Source organism: Vipera ursinii (genome assembly GCF_947247035.1).
Source record: "Vipera ursinii genome assembly, chromosome: 1".
Taxonomy (NCBI): domain Eukaryota; kingdom Metazoa; phylum Chordata; class Lepidosauria; order Squamata; family Viperidae; genus Vipera; species Vipera ursinii.
The window spans coordinates 12,215,725-12,232,058 of NC_139512.1; the positions used below are offsets into that span (position 1 = coordinate 12,215,725).

Sequence of the window (16,334 nt, forward strand, 5' to 3'; positions counted from 1 at the left end):
GAGGTCTTCTAGTCCATCCCCCTGCTCAAGCAGGAGACCCTATGCCATTTCAAACAAGTGGCTGTCCACTCTCTTCTTAAACTGGTGGGTGATGGAGCACCCACCACTTCTGTTTAATTGTTCTCGCTGTCCGTAATTCTAGGCTGGATCTCTCCTGGTTACGTTTCCAAGCAAACGTGACTAATAAAAGATGATGGAAACCGCTGGACCTCTGCAGTGCTCTCGACGTGGGGCTGCTCCTTGAAGACCAGAAGGCGGCGGCACAGGCAGCAAACGGTGCCCGTTGGTTTGGGGCGTGCCACACCTCCGCTCGGTGAGCTGCGCTGGCCGCCAGTGTGCTTCTCAATTCAATTCAAGGGCTTTGGCTTAAAGCCCTTCCCGGTTTTGAGACCGGGATCTTTGAAAGGCTGCCTCTCCCAATCCGATCGCCATCATCGCCACCCTAAGAGAAGATGCAGGGGTGACAGTACAGATTTTGGTTCTAAAATAGGCTTGCGGAGTTTTTCCGTCGGCGCAGCAAACAAGCCTCCGCCCGTCTCTGAAACGGCGCAGAGAAGGAACTCCAGGTAGTCCTCAATTGACAGTTCACATGAGTGGCCGTTCGGCACGGGGAGGGGAAAAAAAGCGACTTAGAACCGATTCTCACACTGATGGTGGGTTGCGGCATCCCCACGGTCGCGCGATCAGAATTCGGATGCTTGGCAACCGACTCCTATTTATGACGGTCGCGGGGTCCCCGAGGGGGAGGGGGTCAGATGAACCCCTTTTCACGAGCCTCTGACAAGCAGAGTCAAAGGGGGGGGGCGAAGCCGGGTTCACTTAGCAGCCATGTGACTCACTTAACAACTGAGGCGATTCGCCTCACAACTGTGGCGAGAAAGGTTATAAAAGTGAGGCAAAACTCGCTTAAGAGCTGTCCCGTTCAGCAACAAGAAACCTTGGGTTCCATTGTGGTCCTTACCTCTCCTCCCACAACTTCACTGTTAATGACGTAAGTCACACTTCAAACTGTTAGGAAATAAGGAACAGCTGCTGGAATTGGGTTGTTGTTGTTAGTTGTGAAGTTGTGTCTGACCCATTGCGACCCCATGGGAAATGTTCCTCCAGGCCTTCCTGTCCTCTACCATCTTCTGGAGTCCCTTTAAGCTCAGGCCTCCTGCTTCAGTGACTCCATCCAGCCACATCATTCTCTGTCGTCCCCTTCTTCTCTTGCCCTCAACCTTTCCCAGCATTAGGCTCTTCTCCAGTGAGTCCTTCCTTCTCATTAGGTGGCCAAAGTATTTGAGTTTTAGCTTCAGGATCTGGCCTTCTAAAGAGCAGTCAGGGTTGATCTCCTCTAGGACTGACCGGTTTGATCGCCTTGCAGTCCAAGAGACCTATGGAATTGGGTATGTCTAGTTTAATGAAGAAAAGGACCAGGTGGGAACATGACAGCCGTCTTCCAATATCTCAGGGGCTGCCCCAAAGAAGAGGGAGTCAAGCTATTCTCCAAAGTGCCTGAAGGCAGGACAAGAAGCGACGGATGGAAACCAATCAAGGAGAGAAGCAACAACTACGGAGAAACTTCCTGACAGTCAGAACAATGAACCAGTGGAACGACCTGCCTCCAGAAGCTGTGAAGGCTCTAACACTGGAAGTTTTTAAGAAGAGACTGGACAGCCATTTGTTCGAAATGGTATAGGGTTTCCTGCCTGAGGAGGGGGTTGGGCTAGAACAGGGGTAGGCAACCTTGGCTCTTTTATGACTTCAACTCCCAGAATTCCAGCCTGGCTCAGCTTGGAAACCTCTCCCTTTCCCCTCAGCGTGGCTGGCTCAGGAATTCTGGGAGTTGAAGTCTACGAGTCATAAAAGAGCAAGGTTGGCTCAGGAATTCTGGGAGTTGAAGTCCACCAGTCTTAAAACGGCCTAGGCCTAGTCCAGGGGTAGGCAACCTTGGCTCTTTTATGACTGGTGGACTTCAACTCCCAGAATTCCAGCCTGGCTCAGCTTGGAAACCTCTCCCTTTCCCCTCAGCGTGGCTGGCTCAGGAATTCTGGGAGTTGAAGTCTACGAGTCATAAAAGAGCCAAGGTTGCCTACCCCTGGGCTAGATGATCTCCAAGGTCCTTCCAACATTATTATTATCATTATATTATTATTATTATTACTATCATCATCATCATCATATTATTATTATTATTGTTGTTGTTGTTGTTATTATTATTATGGCTGGGGACGGCTCAACCGCCGAAGAGAAAAACTCAGTTGTTGTTAGGTTTCCGTCCACCCAATACCCCAAGCCCACGTAAGCCTCTTTCGATTCCCAGACACGTGAACCCAAGGGTTGACTGAGGAATGCACGGAAGGGAGCTAAGTTAGAGGAGCAGACAGGAGACCCAACATTATAGGGAAGAGAACGGGCAGGTTCCTCCAAAGCCTTGGTGTTCAGCTTCCTTATTATCAAGGCTAGCCCAAAAGAGTGGATTTATCTCTGCTGCTTTGAGTAAAATCCTAGGCATGCACAGTCCAAATGCTGCTGACAAGCTCTACACACAGAACTGAGCTGCAGCAAGTTCCAACATCGAAAGATGCCTCTGTGGAACGAGACCGTCAAAAAGCGCAGAAGCGTTAGTTAGGGCTTCTATCTCACACACAAAGTCCTGTACATCAGTACACTCGGAGGCTCCAGCTGGTACAGAATGCAGCCGCCAGAGTTGTGTTGGGAGTCTCCGATACTCCCATGTTACACCTCTGCTCCGTGAGATGCATTGGCTCCCAGTTGCCTTCCGGGTGAGATTCAAGGTTCTGGTAATGGTTTCCAAGGCCCCTACATGGCATGGGTCCGGAGTACCTTGGGGATCACCTGCTGCCGGCATCAACTTCCCTCCGCCCTGTGCGCCCCCACAGAGAGAGCCTCCTTAGGGTGCCACCGGTCAGAGAATGTCGCCTGGTGGCTCCCTGGGGGACGGGCCTTCTCTGTGGGCGCCCCGGAATTGTGGAACCGTTTACCGGTTGAGCTCCGGATGGCGCCCGACCTTCGCTCCTTCCGACACGATCTGAAGACTTATTTGTTCGAACAAGCCGGCCTGGCATGATGGGGGATGGGTTTGGATTTATTGTTGTTTTAAATGTATTTTAATCTATTGTTGTAACTTGGGCATCTTGTTTAATTCCTTTTTAATTTTTGTATTTTGTATTTTTATATGTTTGCCCTGTTCACCGCCCTGAGTCCTTCGGGAGAAGGGCGGTTTACAAATAAAATAATAATAATAATAATAATAATAATAATAATAATAATAATAATAATAATAATTATTATTATTATTATTATTATTATTTTAGATTTGTTTACACATTCCTCTTTCTCCCCAACATTTTGCCTCTCTTCGTTTAGATTCACACGTGTGTGTGTGTGTGTGTGTGTGTGTGTGTGTCTGTGTGTGTGTGTGTGTGCGTGCGTGCGTGCACTGGGGGGGGGGGGCTAAATCCAAATTACCAAAGAGAAAAATCAAGATTGAGACAAATAGCCCCCAGAGTGAGATGAGAGAGAAAAAGGATGTCAGGAACCGAGTGGCCATTTACGATGAACACTAAATTCAGACGTCATTTGAGAGCCAGAAGCCCATTTCTCTCATCCCTGTAAATGTCACTTGGATTGGAAGTGTGTGGGAAAGGAGGAAATCTTATTTATTACGAGACTAGGCAATTGAGGTTTAACGTGTTTAGCTTTGCAGACATTTTAGAGAATAAACACATTCTCATTAAATTCTATAGATTGAAGTGGAGGGAGGACATACAAAGTTAACATAACACAGAAGTGAATGAAAGAAAAGGAAGGAAGGGAAGGGAGGGAGGGAGGGAGGGAGGGAGGGAGGGAAGAAGAGGAGGAAGGAAGGAAGGAAGGAAGGAAGGAAGGAAGGAAGGAAGGAAGGAAGGAAGGGGAAGGAAGGAAAAGGCTTTTCAAAATACCCTTGCAAAAGTGTGAATACCTTTGAGCTAGTGCTTGTTCAATTTATCTGCAGGCACGTTTGTACAGATATTCCTCAATTTACAGGCCCTGAAAAAGTGATGTATGACTGTTTCTCATACTTATGACCGTAGCGGCATCCTTACAGTCATGTGATCAAAATCTGGACACTTGGCCACTGCCTCATATTTATGACAGTTACAATGTCCCAGCCTCCTTTTGCGACCTTCTGACAAGCAAAGCCAATGGGGAAGGCAGATTCACTTATCAACCGGCTGGCTCACTTAACAACTGCAGCGATTCACTGAACACAACTGGGGCAACAAAGGTTGTAAAAAGGGTCAAAACTCAATTAACAACTGCCTTGCTTAGCAACAGAAATTTTGGGTTCCACTGTGGTCGTAAGTCAAGGACTACTTGTATACGCACGTGCACACACACCCCTTATGCATTGAGGGATAAATATAAAAGATGGTGATGTTAAAGATGTGTGTTCTGGGGAAGGACTGTATGGACTTGGATACCGGCAACGCCGACTGTTGGATGACAACCTGAATGATTTTACAGCAGTATTGGGACTGCGTGATGAAAGAAAGCCAGTGGATCTGAAAATTAAGGTATCAAAGAGTAATCTTTGCAGTGGTGAAAAACTAAAGCCAGCAGATGAATATGTCACGGCAGGGTGTTCACCAAAGATGGAAAAGTGCCCACCGCGGCCGCTAGAAGCCGAGCTCCGTCTTCCGCGTTCGGTTTCGCTCCGCTGGCAGTCCCTGGAGAAGGTCGAAAGTCGCCCTTTAGTCGCGACGAGCAAGGAGGGGAGCCCCGCTTGATCGCAGGAGGGCGGCACCCCTTCCGCTCGATCCGGGGCAGCCCTCGAAACCGGCGGAGGAAAGACCGGCCATGTAATATATATATAATAGTTCTGATTTATTAAAGGGGATATTGCATTATTAAGTAGATGATTTAATATGGTTGGAAATAGATAACTTTTAGGAAATAGTACCAGATTATATTCAAATAGATCAAATGTGTATTTTGGATATTAGATTCCGTTTTGAATTGAGATAAGGGAAATCTTGGTTACCGAAAGCCTGGAAATTATAAATATTAAAAGGTTAAATTGGAAGACTGATGGGAAACTAAAAATTGGGGAAAAAATTAATAACACGATATGGATTGTTTATGAAGATTGAATGTAAAAAATAATTAAGATATGTATAAGCTAAAGTTTATTGATAAATGTAATAATGATGTTTTTACTGAGTCGATATAATAAGAACTGTATTAGCTTAAATACGAGACAGTAAACGTTAAGGGAAAAAGAGAAGAAATATTTGATGTTGTAACTTGAGATTTATACTAAAGATTTTGTTATCAAACTACTGATTAACCCAGCCACCACTTTGCTTTTTAAATACTTAAATGTAAACTTGGAAAATTAATAAAATATTATACAAAACAAAAAAGATGGGAAAGTAAAGTACATACATTTCCAGATGTGTGCTGGCCAAAAAAAGTAGCAGTAGTTGTGAGGAAGGAAACTTTGCTGAATGAAGCAAAAATGGCTATATATTACAGCAGGTCCAAACTTGGCTGGATGGAGTCACTGAAGCACGAGGTATGAGCCTAAATGGACTCCAGAAGATGGTAGAGGACAGGAAGGCCTGGAGGAACATTGTCCATGGGGTCGTGATGGGTCGGACACAACTTCGCAACTAACAACAACAACCTTGGCTACTTTACAACTTGTAGACTTCAACTCCCAGGATTCCCTGAGGAATTTAGCAGCGCCTGCATTTTCTGTATCGCATAAGAAAAGGCCATCTTCCTTCCTGACCACTTTCTACAGAAGGACAACGGAGAGCATCCCGTCATACGGCATCACAGTCTGGTTTGGAAGCATCCCTGCTTCGGACAGGAAGGCGGTGCAGAGAGTGGTGAGGACGGCAGAAAAGATGATTGGCAGTTCCCTCCCTCCTATCCAGGACGTGGCACAGAAGCGTTGCTTGAGGAGGGTCTGCAAGATTATCTGGGATGCTACACACCCTCTTCACAACCTGTTTTCCTTGTTCCCTTCTGGGAGGGGGGGGGGGCTCCGTGGTACGTGAAGCAGAACATCCAGATTCAGTCCCAGTTTTGTTCCATACAGTATTAACCTTGTGAACTCTCAAGCATCCTCCTTCTGTTATGTATTCAAGATGAACAGTGATTAATATTTATACATTACTTACATGTAAGGGTGTAGGTCTATACATATATTGTAGACAGTATGCTTAAATGTGTGTTGTGTATGCGTACACTCCGAGAGCAAGCAACTAAATTTCATTTTCAATGTGTGTCATTGGGCCCACAGGAAAAAATGACAATAAAGGTTATCTTATCTTATCTTATCTTATCTTATCTTATCTTATCTTATCTTATCATCTTATCTTATTGCAGTGTTCCAATATTTGAAGGGCTGCCCCAGAGAAGAGGGAGTCAAGCTATTCTCCAAAGCGCCCGAAGGCAGGACAAGAAGCAACGAATGGAAACTCATCAAGGAGAGAAGCAACCTGGAACTAAGGAGAAAATTCCTGACAGTTAGAACAATTAACCAGTGGAACAGCTTGCCACCAGTCATCGTGGACGCTCCATCACTGGAGGTTCTTAAGAAGAGACTGGACAGCCATTTGTCTGGAATGGGACAGGATTTCCTGCTTGAGCAGGGGATTGGACTAGATGACCTCCAAGGTCCCTTCCAACTTTATCGTTATTATCATCACCATCATCACCATCATCATCTTATTCTGGAATTGAAGTCCACAAGTCTTAAAGTGACCAAGGTTGGACACGGCTGGGTCACACCATGGTCAGATAATCACACCAATGTTTATCTTCATTTCAAGCCCCAGAACGATCTGTTCTAAAGCCACTCCCGTCAACAACATCCCACCAATAAATAAATAAATGAGAAAAATGTTCCGGCTAATGAAGAGACCAAGTAATAGCTAAAGCCAACATCCGCTGCCCCTTGCAACAAAAGGTCCCAAATTTACTGACTTCTGCAAAGCCATCGCAGACTAAACGGAAGAATCGATAGGCGATTACAGAAATACACGTTTTTAATTATTAAAAAAGCTCGGCTATTGATCCAAGTTCTTTGGAGGAGTAAATACTTTTCCAAAGATTTAGAAATGCCCGGGTACTTGCCAGGAATTTCTACCAAGGGATTTTCCAGGTGGCGTTTAGTGAGGAGAGGGGGGGAAATAAGAGTGAGGTAAGCCTTCTGGATACCACTTTTTGGATTGGAAGGTGACCCTAAAAGTGGTTCCCGCTTCAATTTAACATCCTAAGTTAAGGTCGAAGGTCCCGTTTCATTTTTTTCCAAAATAAACTACTCAAGACTCCACAAAGGGGGATCTTCATCTGGTGCAAAATCTGACAGCCTACGCATAGTTCTATGCAAGTCTAGATTTGAACACGTCACCTCTCTTGCGGGAGCTGCACTGGCTACCAATTTGCTTCCAGGTTTAGTTGTCGCTGTTTTAAAGCCCTACCTGGCCTGGGCCAGGTTATTTGAAGGACTGTTTTTTTCACAGCCAGATCTCCCCAACCCACCAGAGTGGGGAGGCAGGACCAAAAAGAAGAGCCTGCTGTGTTGGCTCTTTCCCTGTGGAGGTAAGATTGGAAATAGGATGCTAGGGGTCCCTTGTCTTAAGGAGGTCCCCCTGGCAGGACCCAGAAGATGGGCCTCCTCTGTCTTGACTCTCTCCCTCTCTGCAGGGAACATCAAACCTGCAGAGATAAGATTGGTCCCACCTTGATACTTGAAAGGCCCTGAAGATATGCTTTTGCCAGTGGGCCTGGGGTCCCTAGATCAGGGCTTTTCAAGCAGTGGTACGGGTACCACCTGGGGTACACTGGCACCTGGCAGGTGGTACGCGACCATCCTAGAGATGTGGTAGCGGGGAAGGGGAAGGAGCTGAACCGGTGGCAGCACCGCACAAGCCAGAGCGAGAGACGGCTGGAGCTGCAGGGCTGTCAGGGCTCAGCGGAAGCGCCAGGATCAGCACCAGGATCCAGCTGGAGCTCCGCACTGATCCCAGTGCTTCCGCTGAGCCCAGAAGCGCCAATCAGCTGGAATGTTGCAGCATCTCCAGGGTCTTGTGATTTCCATTCAGATGCTTGGCAACTGATTCGTGTTTATGACGGTCACATGTCCCAGGGTCATGTGAAGTCACCCAAACCTGCTGCAACCACCCAGCAGAGGGGGGGGGGAATAAAAACCAAACACCCCTCCCCCCACCCCCGCTGCCAATCCTCTACAGAAATGCTCACAACAATGAAAACCTCGTAGAGGAGGAAGAATGCGGCCGGGCGGGCAGGCAGGCGTCTTGCTCAGCTGTGGCTTGGGGGGGCACTTTTTTCAGTGCCATTGTAACTTCGAACAGTCACTAAGCGAGCTGTTGTAAGTCGAGGACTCTCTGTACTTCATCGCTTTTTTCCATTTTGGGGGGGGGGTGGTGTCATCAGGTTTTTGACACCTTCCTAGGCAAGTGGTGGTCCTCAGATGTTGCCCTATCCTAAAAGTGGTACAATGGGTGAAAAGGTTGAAAAGCCCTGGCCTAGAGTGCTACACAGCCCATCAAGTGGATGGCTTGACTATGGGTAGCCCCTGACTTGCAACTGTTCATTCAGTGGCCATTTGAAGTTGACCATGGCACTGAAAAAAAAGTGACTTATGACCCATTTTGCACACTTAAGGGCCGTGCCAGCATCCTCACGGTCACGTAATCCAAATTGGGATACTTGGCAACTGGCTTCCTATTTATGACGGTCGCATCGTCCCGGGGTGTGTGTCACACGATCACTTTTGGCGACCTTCTGGCAAGCCAAGTCAACGGGGAAGCCAGACTCGCTTAACAACCGCCTTACTTACTTACTTACTTACTTACTTACTAACCTAACCATTTGCAGTGCTTCACTTTTAACCACTGTGGCAAGAGAGGTCTATAAACGGGGCAAAATTCATTCGACAAGGCTCTCGCTTAGCCACAGGAATTTTGGGGTTCAACTGTGGTTGCAAGTCAAGGACTAGGGAAAAAAGAGAAGAAACAGCTGATGTGGTAAACCTGAGATCTGCACTAAAGATTTCGTTCTTGAACTGTTGATTGCCCAGTCGCCAGCCACTTCGCTTTTCAAACACTCCAGATGCAAAACTGGAAAATTAATAAAAGATTACAAGTTTTCTTTGAACGTCCGCTGTTCCCCTCCGCTGGAAAGGGTGGAGACTGGCCGACCTTTTAAAGACTGCTTTTCTCCACATTTTGGTTTTTAACAAGAGCATTCTGTGACGGGCTCAGAAAGGGACCTTTTCTGCCTGATTTTCCTCACATTCCACACGACGTCGCGGCTGACCCAAACCGACTTACCGTAACGAATCGAGTGTCAGGGGGAAAAAAAAAAAAGCAGCCATGACAGAAAAGCCCTAATGGAAAAAAAACACACAACCCTAAGAGCCTCCATCTCTGGCGTGCAACGAGTCAAAGGGATCTTAATTTTCATATTCTTCCCCGCTGTGAAGGCTCCTCCTTTAAAGACTGCTTAACGCCACTTACTCAGAGGACCGCAAAAAAACCATCCTTGAGATATTTGTTTTATGATTATTATTATTATTATTTTAAGGAGAGTGGAAGGACAGGCTGAAAGGAGGCAAGGAAGACAAAGGAGGAATTAGGCATTCAGAAATGCTTAAGAGCACCGGGAACTAAAAGGGTTTTTTCCTTCCTTGACTCTCCCTGACAGCTTTAATATGGAGACAGAGTGATTTCTGGCTGTTGTTTTTTTTTTTAAACAGCCATTTGGTGTCCTTCATCTTCCAGTCTACTTTTAAATAAGGCAGCTGCTAAAAGCACTGCATTAGCCCTTGATTTGCTATCAGGTCAATGCAAACTTTTTATATTAAAACTATATGGCTCTAAACGACAGGAGAAAACTAACATAAATCTATCGAGGCATCACAATCAGATCCCTCCTTTATTTTTTTTTTCATCATGGCTGGGCTGCCGGGGCTCTCCAGATGCTTTGGACTACAGGGCCCACTGGCTGGGCAGGATGGGCCTAACGCAGAGGTAGCCACCTTCAATTGAGAAGCCCAATGGAGCCCTCCCGAGGTCACCCAGTCGGCTTTCATGCCTAAGGCAGGACTAGAACTCATTGTCGCCTAGTGATTGGCCCAAAGTCACCCAGTCGGCTTTCATGCCTAAGGCAGGACTAGAACTCATTGTCACCTAGTGATTGGCCCAAAGTCACCCAGTCGGCTTTCATTCCTAAGGCAGGACTAGAACTCATTGTCGTCTAGTGATTGGCCTAAAGTCACCAGTCCGGTTTCATGGCTAAGGCAGGACTAGAACTCATTGTCACCTAGTGATTGGCCCAAAGTCACCCAGTCGGCTTTCATTCCTAAGGCAGGACTAGAATTCACTGTCGCCTAGTGATTGGCCCAAAGTCACCCAGTCGGCTTTCATTCCTAAGTCAGGACTAGAACTCATTGTCATCTAGTGATTGGCCTAAAGTCACCAGTCCGGTTTCATGGCTAAGGCAGGACTAGAACTCACTGTCGCCTAGTGATTGGCCCAAAGTCACCAGTCCACTTTCATTCCTAAGGCGGAACTAGTACTCATTGTCGCCTAGTGATTGGCCCAAAGTCACCAGTCCGCTTTCATTCCTAAGGCAGGACTAGAACTCATTGTCGCCTAGTGATTGGCCCAAAGTCACCAGTCCGCTTTCATTCCTAAGGCGGGAGTAGAACTCACTGTTGCCTGGTTTCTAGGCTAGCACCTTCTCTTCTAGAACACAGTGGCTCTCTTATTAACTTATTAGCAGTCAGAAGAAACAATGGAAGCACCTTAATGGACAGACCTGGGAAACAGTAAGCATCCCAGACCAAGCCGACTCTAAACACGCTAGAGCCGTGGTGCCGAACCTGTGGCACGCGTGCCACAGGTGGCACGCAGAGCCCTCTCTGTGGGCATGTGTGCTGTCGCCCCAGCCCTAGGCCTTCAGCTGGGTTTTATAAAACCTTTTCGCTTTAGGCCTCCGCCACCGTGTGCAAAAAAAAAAGTTCAATCAATCAATTTCAACTTCTTGCGGGAAAAAAAAAGATCACGCAAAGTTGGAATTGATTGAACTTTTTAGTCTCATCCAGTCTGCTGTTACCACCGCAGCCACGCCCACCCAATGGGCCACACCCACACGGCACCCGACGATACATAAGTGGGTTTGGGGTTGCAGCCTGGGCACTCGGTCTCTAAAAGGTTCGCCATCACTGCGCTAGACAATTCCTCGGCCCTCAGATAAATCGGCCATCGACAGACACATAGACATAAACAATATCTGCACACTGTTCAAAAGAGACAATGAAAAAGCCAGAGGAAAAAAACAGTGACCCAAACACCTCCCTGCCGGCAATTGGCACCCAGATAAGCAAAAATTAATACCAAGATTAAAACTAGAACGACGAGCAAGCAGGAAACAATACCCCAATCAAGGAACTACCAGCTCAGACCAACAATCCAATCGTAAACAACAGCCTGATCAAGGAGCCAACAAGAAAGCTTGCCGCAACGCTGACAGAGCAACCACTAGTATATAAACAAAGACTAAATTCTACCCCCTCCTAGCACTGATGACATTGCATAGTTGGGTAATGAAACATCTGGAAGAAAACAACCCAGCTCAGGGAGCACCAAGGACCCCACGGTCCTCCTCCTCCTCTTCCTCCTTCTCTTCCTCTCCTCCTCCTCCTCCTCCAACTCCCTTCTAGCACTAATGATGTTACCCTAGTTGGGTGATGAAACATCAGCGAAAAAACCACCCAGCTCAGAGAACACCAAGGACCACACAGTCCCCTTCCTCCTCCTCCTCCTCCTCTACCTTCTAGCACTGATGATGCTACCTAGCTGGGTCATGAAACGTCTGCAAGAAAACAACCAAGCTCAGACAGCATCAAGGACTCCACACCCTCCTCCTCCTCCTCCTTTCCTCCACAAACCCACTCTTTTCTAACACTGATGATGTTACCTAGTTGAGTCGTTAAATGTCTGTAAGAAAACAACCCAGCTTAAAGAGCACCAAGGACCCCACAGTCCTCTCCTCCTCCTCTCCAACCCCCCCTCCCTGCTAGCACCGATGATGTTACCTAGTTGGGTAATGAGACGTCTGCATGAAAACAACCCAGCTCAGAGAGCACCAAGGACCCCACCCCGAGCTGCAAATATATCTTCTTTTTTTTAAACGATAAAAAGTCCTGCGTTTAGGGTACTCCCATGGTCTCCCATGTCTGCCTTTTTGCCTTCTTCTTCCATGTAAATATGTTCTTCTGACATCGACAATTAACCCGCCGGATGGAAAGGGGAAACCAGAAACCAGGGTGACAAGATTGAGTTATGCAGGCTGGGGGGTGGGAGAGGGGCGGCGGGGGACAAAAAACCATGTAACCACAACGGCTTAATTCAGATGCCGGATCTCTTTCCCGAGCCACCTGCACGAACAGCCTGCGCTGAGCCCTCCGAGCCGGAGTTTTCCCCGCACTCCATCTGCTCGCCCAGCTGGAGGTTTGGTGCTGAACCAAGCCCCCATTTGCATAGCCGCAAAATTGGGCTTGGGAAGTTCATTCTGCAGGTAGCTGAGCGAGGCTCAGCTTCAGAAACTCTCGGTAAGAGGTGGTGCTTTTCACATATAAAGGGAATTTTCGTTTCTCTCTCCCGCCCCCTCCCAAGCGTAAGGTTGGGTTTACAAGAACAAAATCCAGATGTAGAAATAAGTGCACCTGGAAGAGACAGCTATATTTAGCGATGCGTTGATGTCTCGTTGCCGGAGCTCAATGAGATGTGGGGGTGAGGGGTGACAGGTACATCATTTAAATCAGAGGCTCCCCAAACTTTTGGGCACCAGGGATCGTTTGCGTGGAGAGAGGTTTTTCCGTGGACCGGAGGGTTGCGTGGTTTTGTGTGCTGCCTGCATCCCGCGGATGGGGCTTTGCTTGTTTGTGCGGGCCAGTTGCTGGCGTGCCACGGCCCGGTTCTGGTCCAGGGACCGGGGGTTGGTGACCCCTGATTTAAATCACGGCTGTCCAACCTTGGCCAAGGGTAAGACTCGTGGACTGCAACTTGCAGCCTTCTGGCGTCATGTGTGGTCACCGTTTGCAACCTTCCCAGCCAGCTTCAACAAACAGTCAATGGGGGAAACCACACGTTTCGGTTAACAGCCACGTAATCCGATTAACGGCTGTAGTGAAAAAGCTGTCAATTGTATTTGATGTTGAAACAAGAGAAATTCTGATTATGAAGGTGAAGATGTTTGAAAATTAATAGAAAATAAGAATGCAATACTGTACTCTTAATTAGGTGGTGTAAGATGGTGAGAAATAGAATAGGTTTGACTAGAGAAGAGGTGTATCCTGAATATTAGACTGTGTGATGAATTTGATGAAGGGAATTTTGGTCACTCAAAATTCGGAAATCATAAACAACAAATGTTAAATTCAAATATTAAGGGGAAACTAAAAATTGGGAAAACTACTTAGGACATTTGATTGTCTATAAAGACTGAAGGTTAAAATCACTAGGCCAGGGGTGTCAAACTCAATTTCATTGAGGGCCGCATCAGCATTGCGGTTGCCCTCAGAGGGCCGGGTGGGTGTGGCCAGGGTGGGTGTGGCCTACTGGGTGGGCGTGGCTAGAGTGCATATGGTCTACTGCAGAGGTCTTCAAACTCGGCCCTTTTATGACTCATGGACTTCAACTCCCAGAATTTCTCAGCCAGGCATGCTGGCTGATGAATTCTGGGAGTTGAAGTCCATGAGTCATAAAAGGGCCGAGTTTGAAGACCCCTGGTCTACTGGGTGGGCATGGCCAGCCCTACATCGTTCGCATCAAGGGTGCCTATGGGGGCCTGGGCAGGAGTGGGACAGATCTGGGGGTCTCTGGCAGGAGGAGGGTCTCTGGGCCAGGGCCAAGGCAGCAGGGGCCGTTCCCTCACTCTTTCCAGGATGGCTTCGCGGGCCGCATGAACCCACTTCGCGGGCCGGATCCGGCCCCCGGGCCTTGTGTTTGACATGTCTGCACTAGGCTATGTATAAGCTAAAAATCATTGATAAAAGCGTAAGAATGTTATCTTTATTTAACTGACACAATAAGAACTGTCTTAGTTTACTGTAAATATGAGACGGTAAAGGGGAAAAGAGAGGAAATATTTAATGTGGTATTTTGAGATTTGTATTAAAGGTATTTGCACGTCACTGAATTATCGGTTAAGCCAGCCACCACGTTGCATTTCAAATAATTAAATGTACAATTAGAAAATCAATAAAACCCTTTTTCAAAAAAAAAATGGTCGTGAAACCGGGTGCAATCCCACGTCTTGCTTATCAACCATGCCACTTAGCAAGGGTGTAGGTCGAGGACTGCTAGAGTGATCCCTGTTTCTATTGCAGTTTGACCCCAGGGTCACAAGGTCTTCCGTGTCGTTTCCTGGCTGCTCCTCCCCCTGGAGAGGATGCCGTTCTAAGGATCGGCAGAAGGTTTCCTGGAGACAAGTTGTGTACCTACCCTGTCAAAAGGGATGCTGTATTTTTTCAAGATGGAAGGTGAAATGAGGGTCATCTTATGTCGCAGGAAGGCATCGCACCCTTGGGAACTCCCAGGAAAAAATCCTGCAAAAAAAGAGGGGGGGGGAGAGAGGAGAGAGGAAGAAAAAAACAGTTCAGCATTTGCCGTATGTCAAGAAATACCTGAAATCTCTCCTTGACCAACAAAAATAAAAGTTGCACGCTATCTCAAGGTTACTGGGTAGGGGAGGAACACATTTTCCAACGTGCGCAAGTTTTATTGTGGACTGCCCAGAATCCCTCTTTGAGGCAGATGAGTGGTTCAGAAATGTAACAAACACACACGCACGCACCACACACGTCTTAAGGATCAAGTCGGCAGATTCCACGGGAGCGCAAGGGATCTTGTATATCTCTGCTTGGGGTACTGCCAAGGATGGGAACAGGCCGGTCCCCCCTTGGCCTCCTCTAGAGAAACAGCACTGGATGTGAACAAAGAACTTCTCACAAAGTATAAAGAGTTGGAAACGGGGGGGGGGGGGAGAATCACAACCTTCTTCTCTTTTTTGTCAGGAAGGTTAAGTTATCAAAGAAGAGGTGACAATTTTTTAAAAAAACTAGTTGGCTTCCTATATTCCTGTAGATTTTCTTCATGTTCACAGCCAAGCAGAGATTAAGCATTTTAGTGTGTGTGTGTGTGTGTGTGTGTGTGTGTGTGTGTGTGTGTGAGAGAGAGAGAGAGAGAGAGAGAGAGAGAGAGAGAGAGAGAGAGAGAGAGAGAGAGAGAGAGAGAGATGAAGAGAGGAGAGAGAGGAGGGGGAGGGAGGGAGGGAGAAAGAAGGAGAGGGAGGGAAAGGGGGGAGAGAGAGATGAAGGAGAGAGAAAGGGAGAGAAAGAGAGGGAGGGAGACAGAGAGATGGAGAGAGGGGGAGAGAGAGGAGAAGGGAGCAGGAGAGAGAGGGAGAGGAAGAGAGGGAGGGGGGAGAGAGAAGGTGGATGGGAAAGGAGAGGGAGGGAGAAAGACAGAGAGAGGGAGAGGGGGAGAGAGGGGAAAAGGGAGCAGGAGAAAAAGCAAGAGAGAGAGGAAGAGAGTGAGGGAGGGGGAGGGGGAGATGGAGAGAGAGAGAGAGAGAGACAGAGAGATGGAGAGGGGGAGGGGGAGAGAGAAGGAAAGAGGGAGAAAGAGATGAAGAGAGGGAGGGAGGGGGAGAGAGACAGAGAGAGGGAGAGAGGGAGAGAGAAGGAGAAACAGAGAGAAAGAGAGGGAGGGAGACAGAGACGGAGATGGAGAGAGGGGGAGAGAGAGGAGAAGGGAGCAGGAGAGAGAGGGAGAGGAAGAGAGGGAGGGAGGGGGGAGAGAGGGGGGAGGGGGAAGGAGAGAGAGGGAGAGAGACAGAGAGGGGGAGAGAGGGGAGAAGGGAGCAGGAGAAAGAGCAAGAGAGGGAGGGAGGGGGAGATGGCGAGAGAAAGAGAGACAGAGAGATGGGGAGGGGAAGAGAGAAGGAAAGAGGGAGAACGGGAGGCAAAGAGAGGGAGGGAGGGGGAGAGAGACAGAGAGAGAGGGAGAGAGGGAGGGAAAGAGAGAACGAAGACCACACATACACTTGCAAACAAAGGCTGGGCTTTACACTTACAGCCTTCAGCATCCTGGAGTAAGAAAAAAAGGCACTTCTCTGTCTAAGCCAGCGTTTTCCAACCTTAGGAACTTGAAGATGCGTGGACTTCAACTCCCAGAATTCCCCAGCCAGCGTAGCTGGCTGGGGAATTCTGGGAGTTGAAGTCCACGCATCTTCAAGTTCCT

The 16,334-nt window shown here is 47.8% G+C and overlaps 2 protein-coding genes across 10 annotated transcripts in view; one reads left to right on the top strand and one right to left on the bottom strand.

Annotated features, from left to right (window-relative positions):
* Positions 1–16,334, bottom strand: part of KDM4B (lysine demethylase 4B) — a 262,102-nt gene that overhangs the window by 126,527 nt on the left and 119,241 nt on the right. For all 8 annotated transcript variants that reach the window (XR_014492596.1, XM_083363244.1, XM_083363243.1 and 5 more), the window contains exon 8: positions 14,535–14,638. Coding sequence is in view for 7 of the 8 variants with exons in the window: in XM_083363244.1 (XP_083219370.1) it covers positions 14,535–14,638 (104 nt within the window). In the remaining variant the exon portion in view is untranslated. The remainder of the gene's footprint in view (positions 1–14,534; positions 14,639–16,334) is intronic.
* Positions 1–16,334, top strand: part of TICAM1 (TIR domain containing adaptor molecule 1) — a 232,135-nt gene that overhangs the window by 233 nt on the left and 215,568 nt on the right. The window contains exon 1 of one of the 2 annotated variants that reach the window (XM_083363632.1): positions 13,799–13,819. The exons of the other annotated variant lie outside the window; for it this stretch is intronic. The gene's annotated coding sequence lies outside the window, so the exon portion shown is untranslated. Of the gene's footprint in view, positions 1–13,798; positions 13,820–16,334 lie in introns of those variants that run through there. 2 annotated transcript variants of the gene reach the window in all.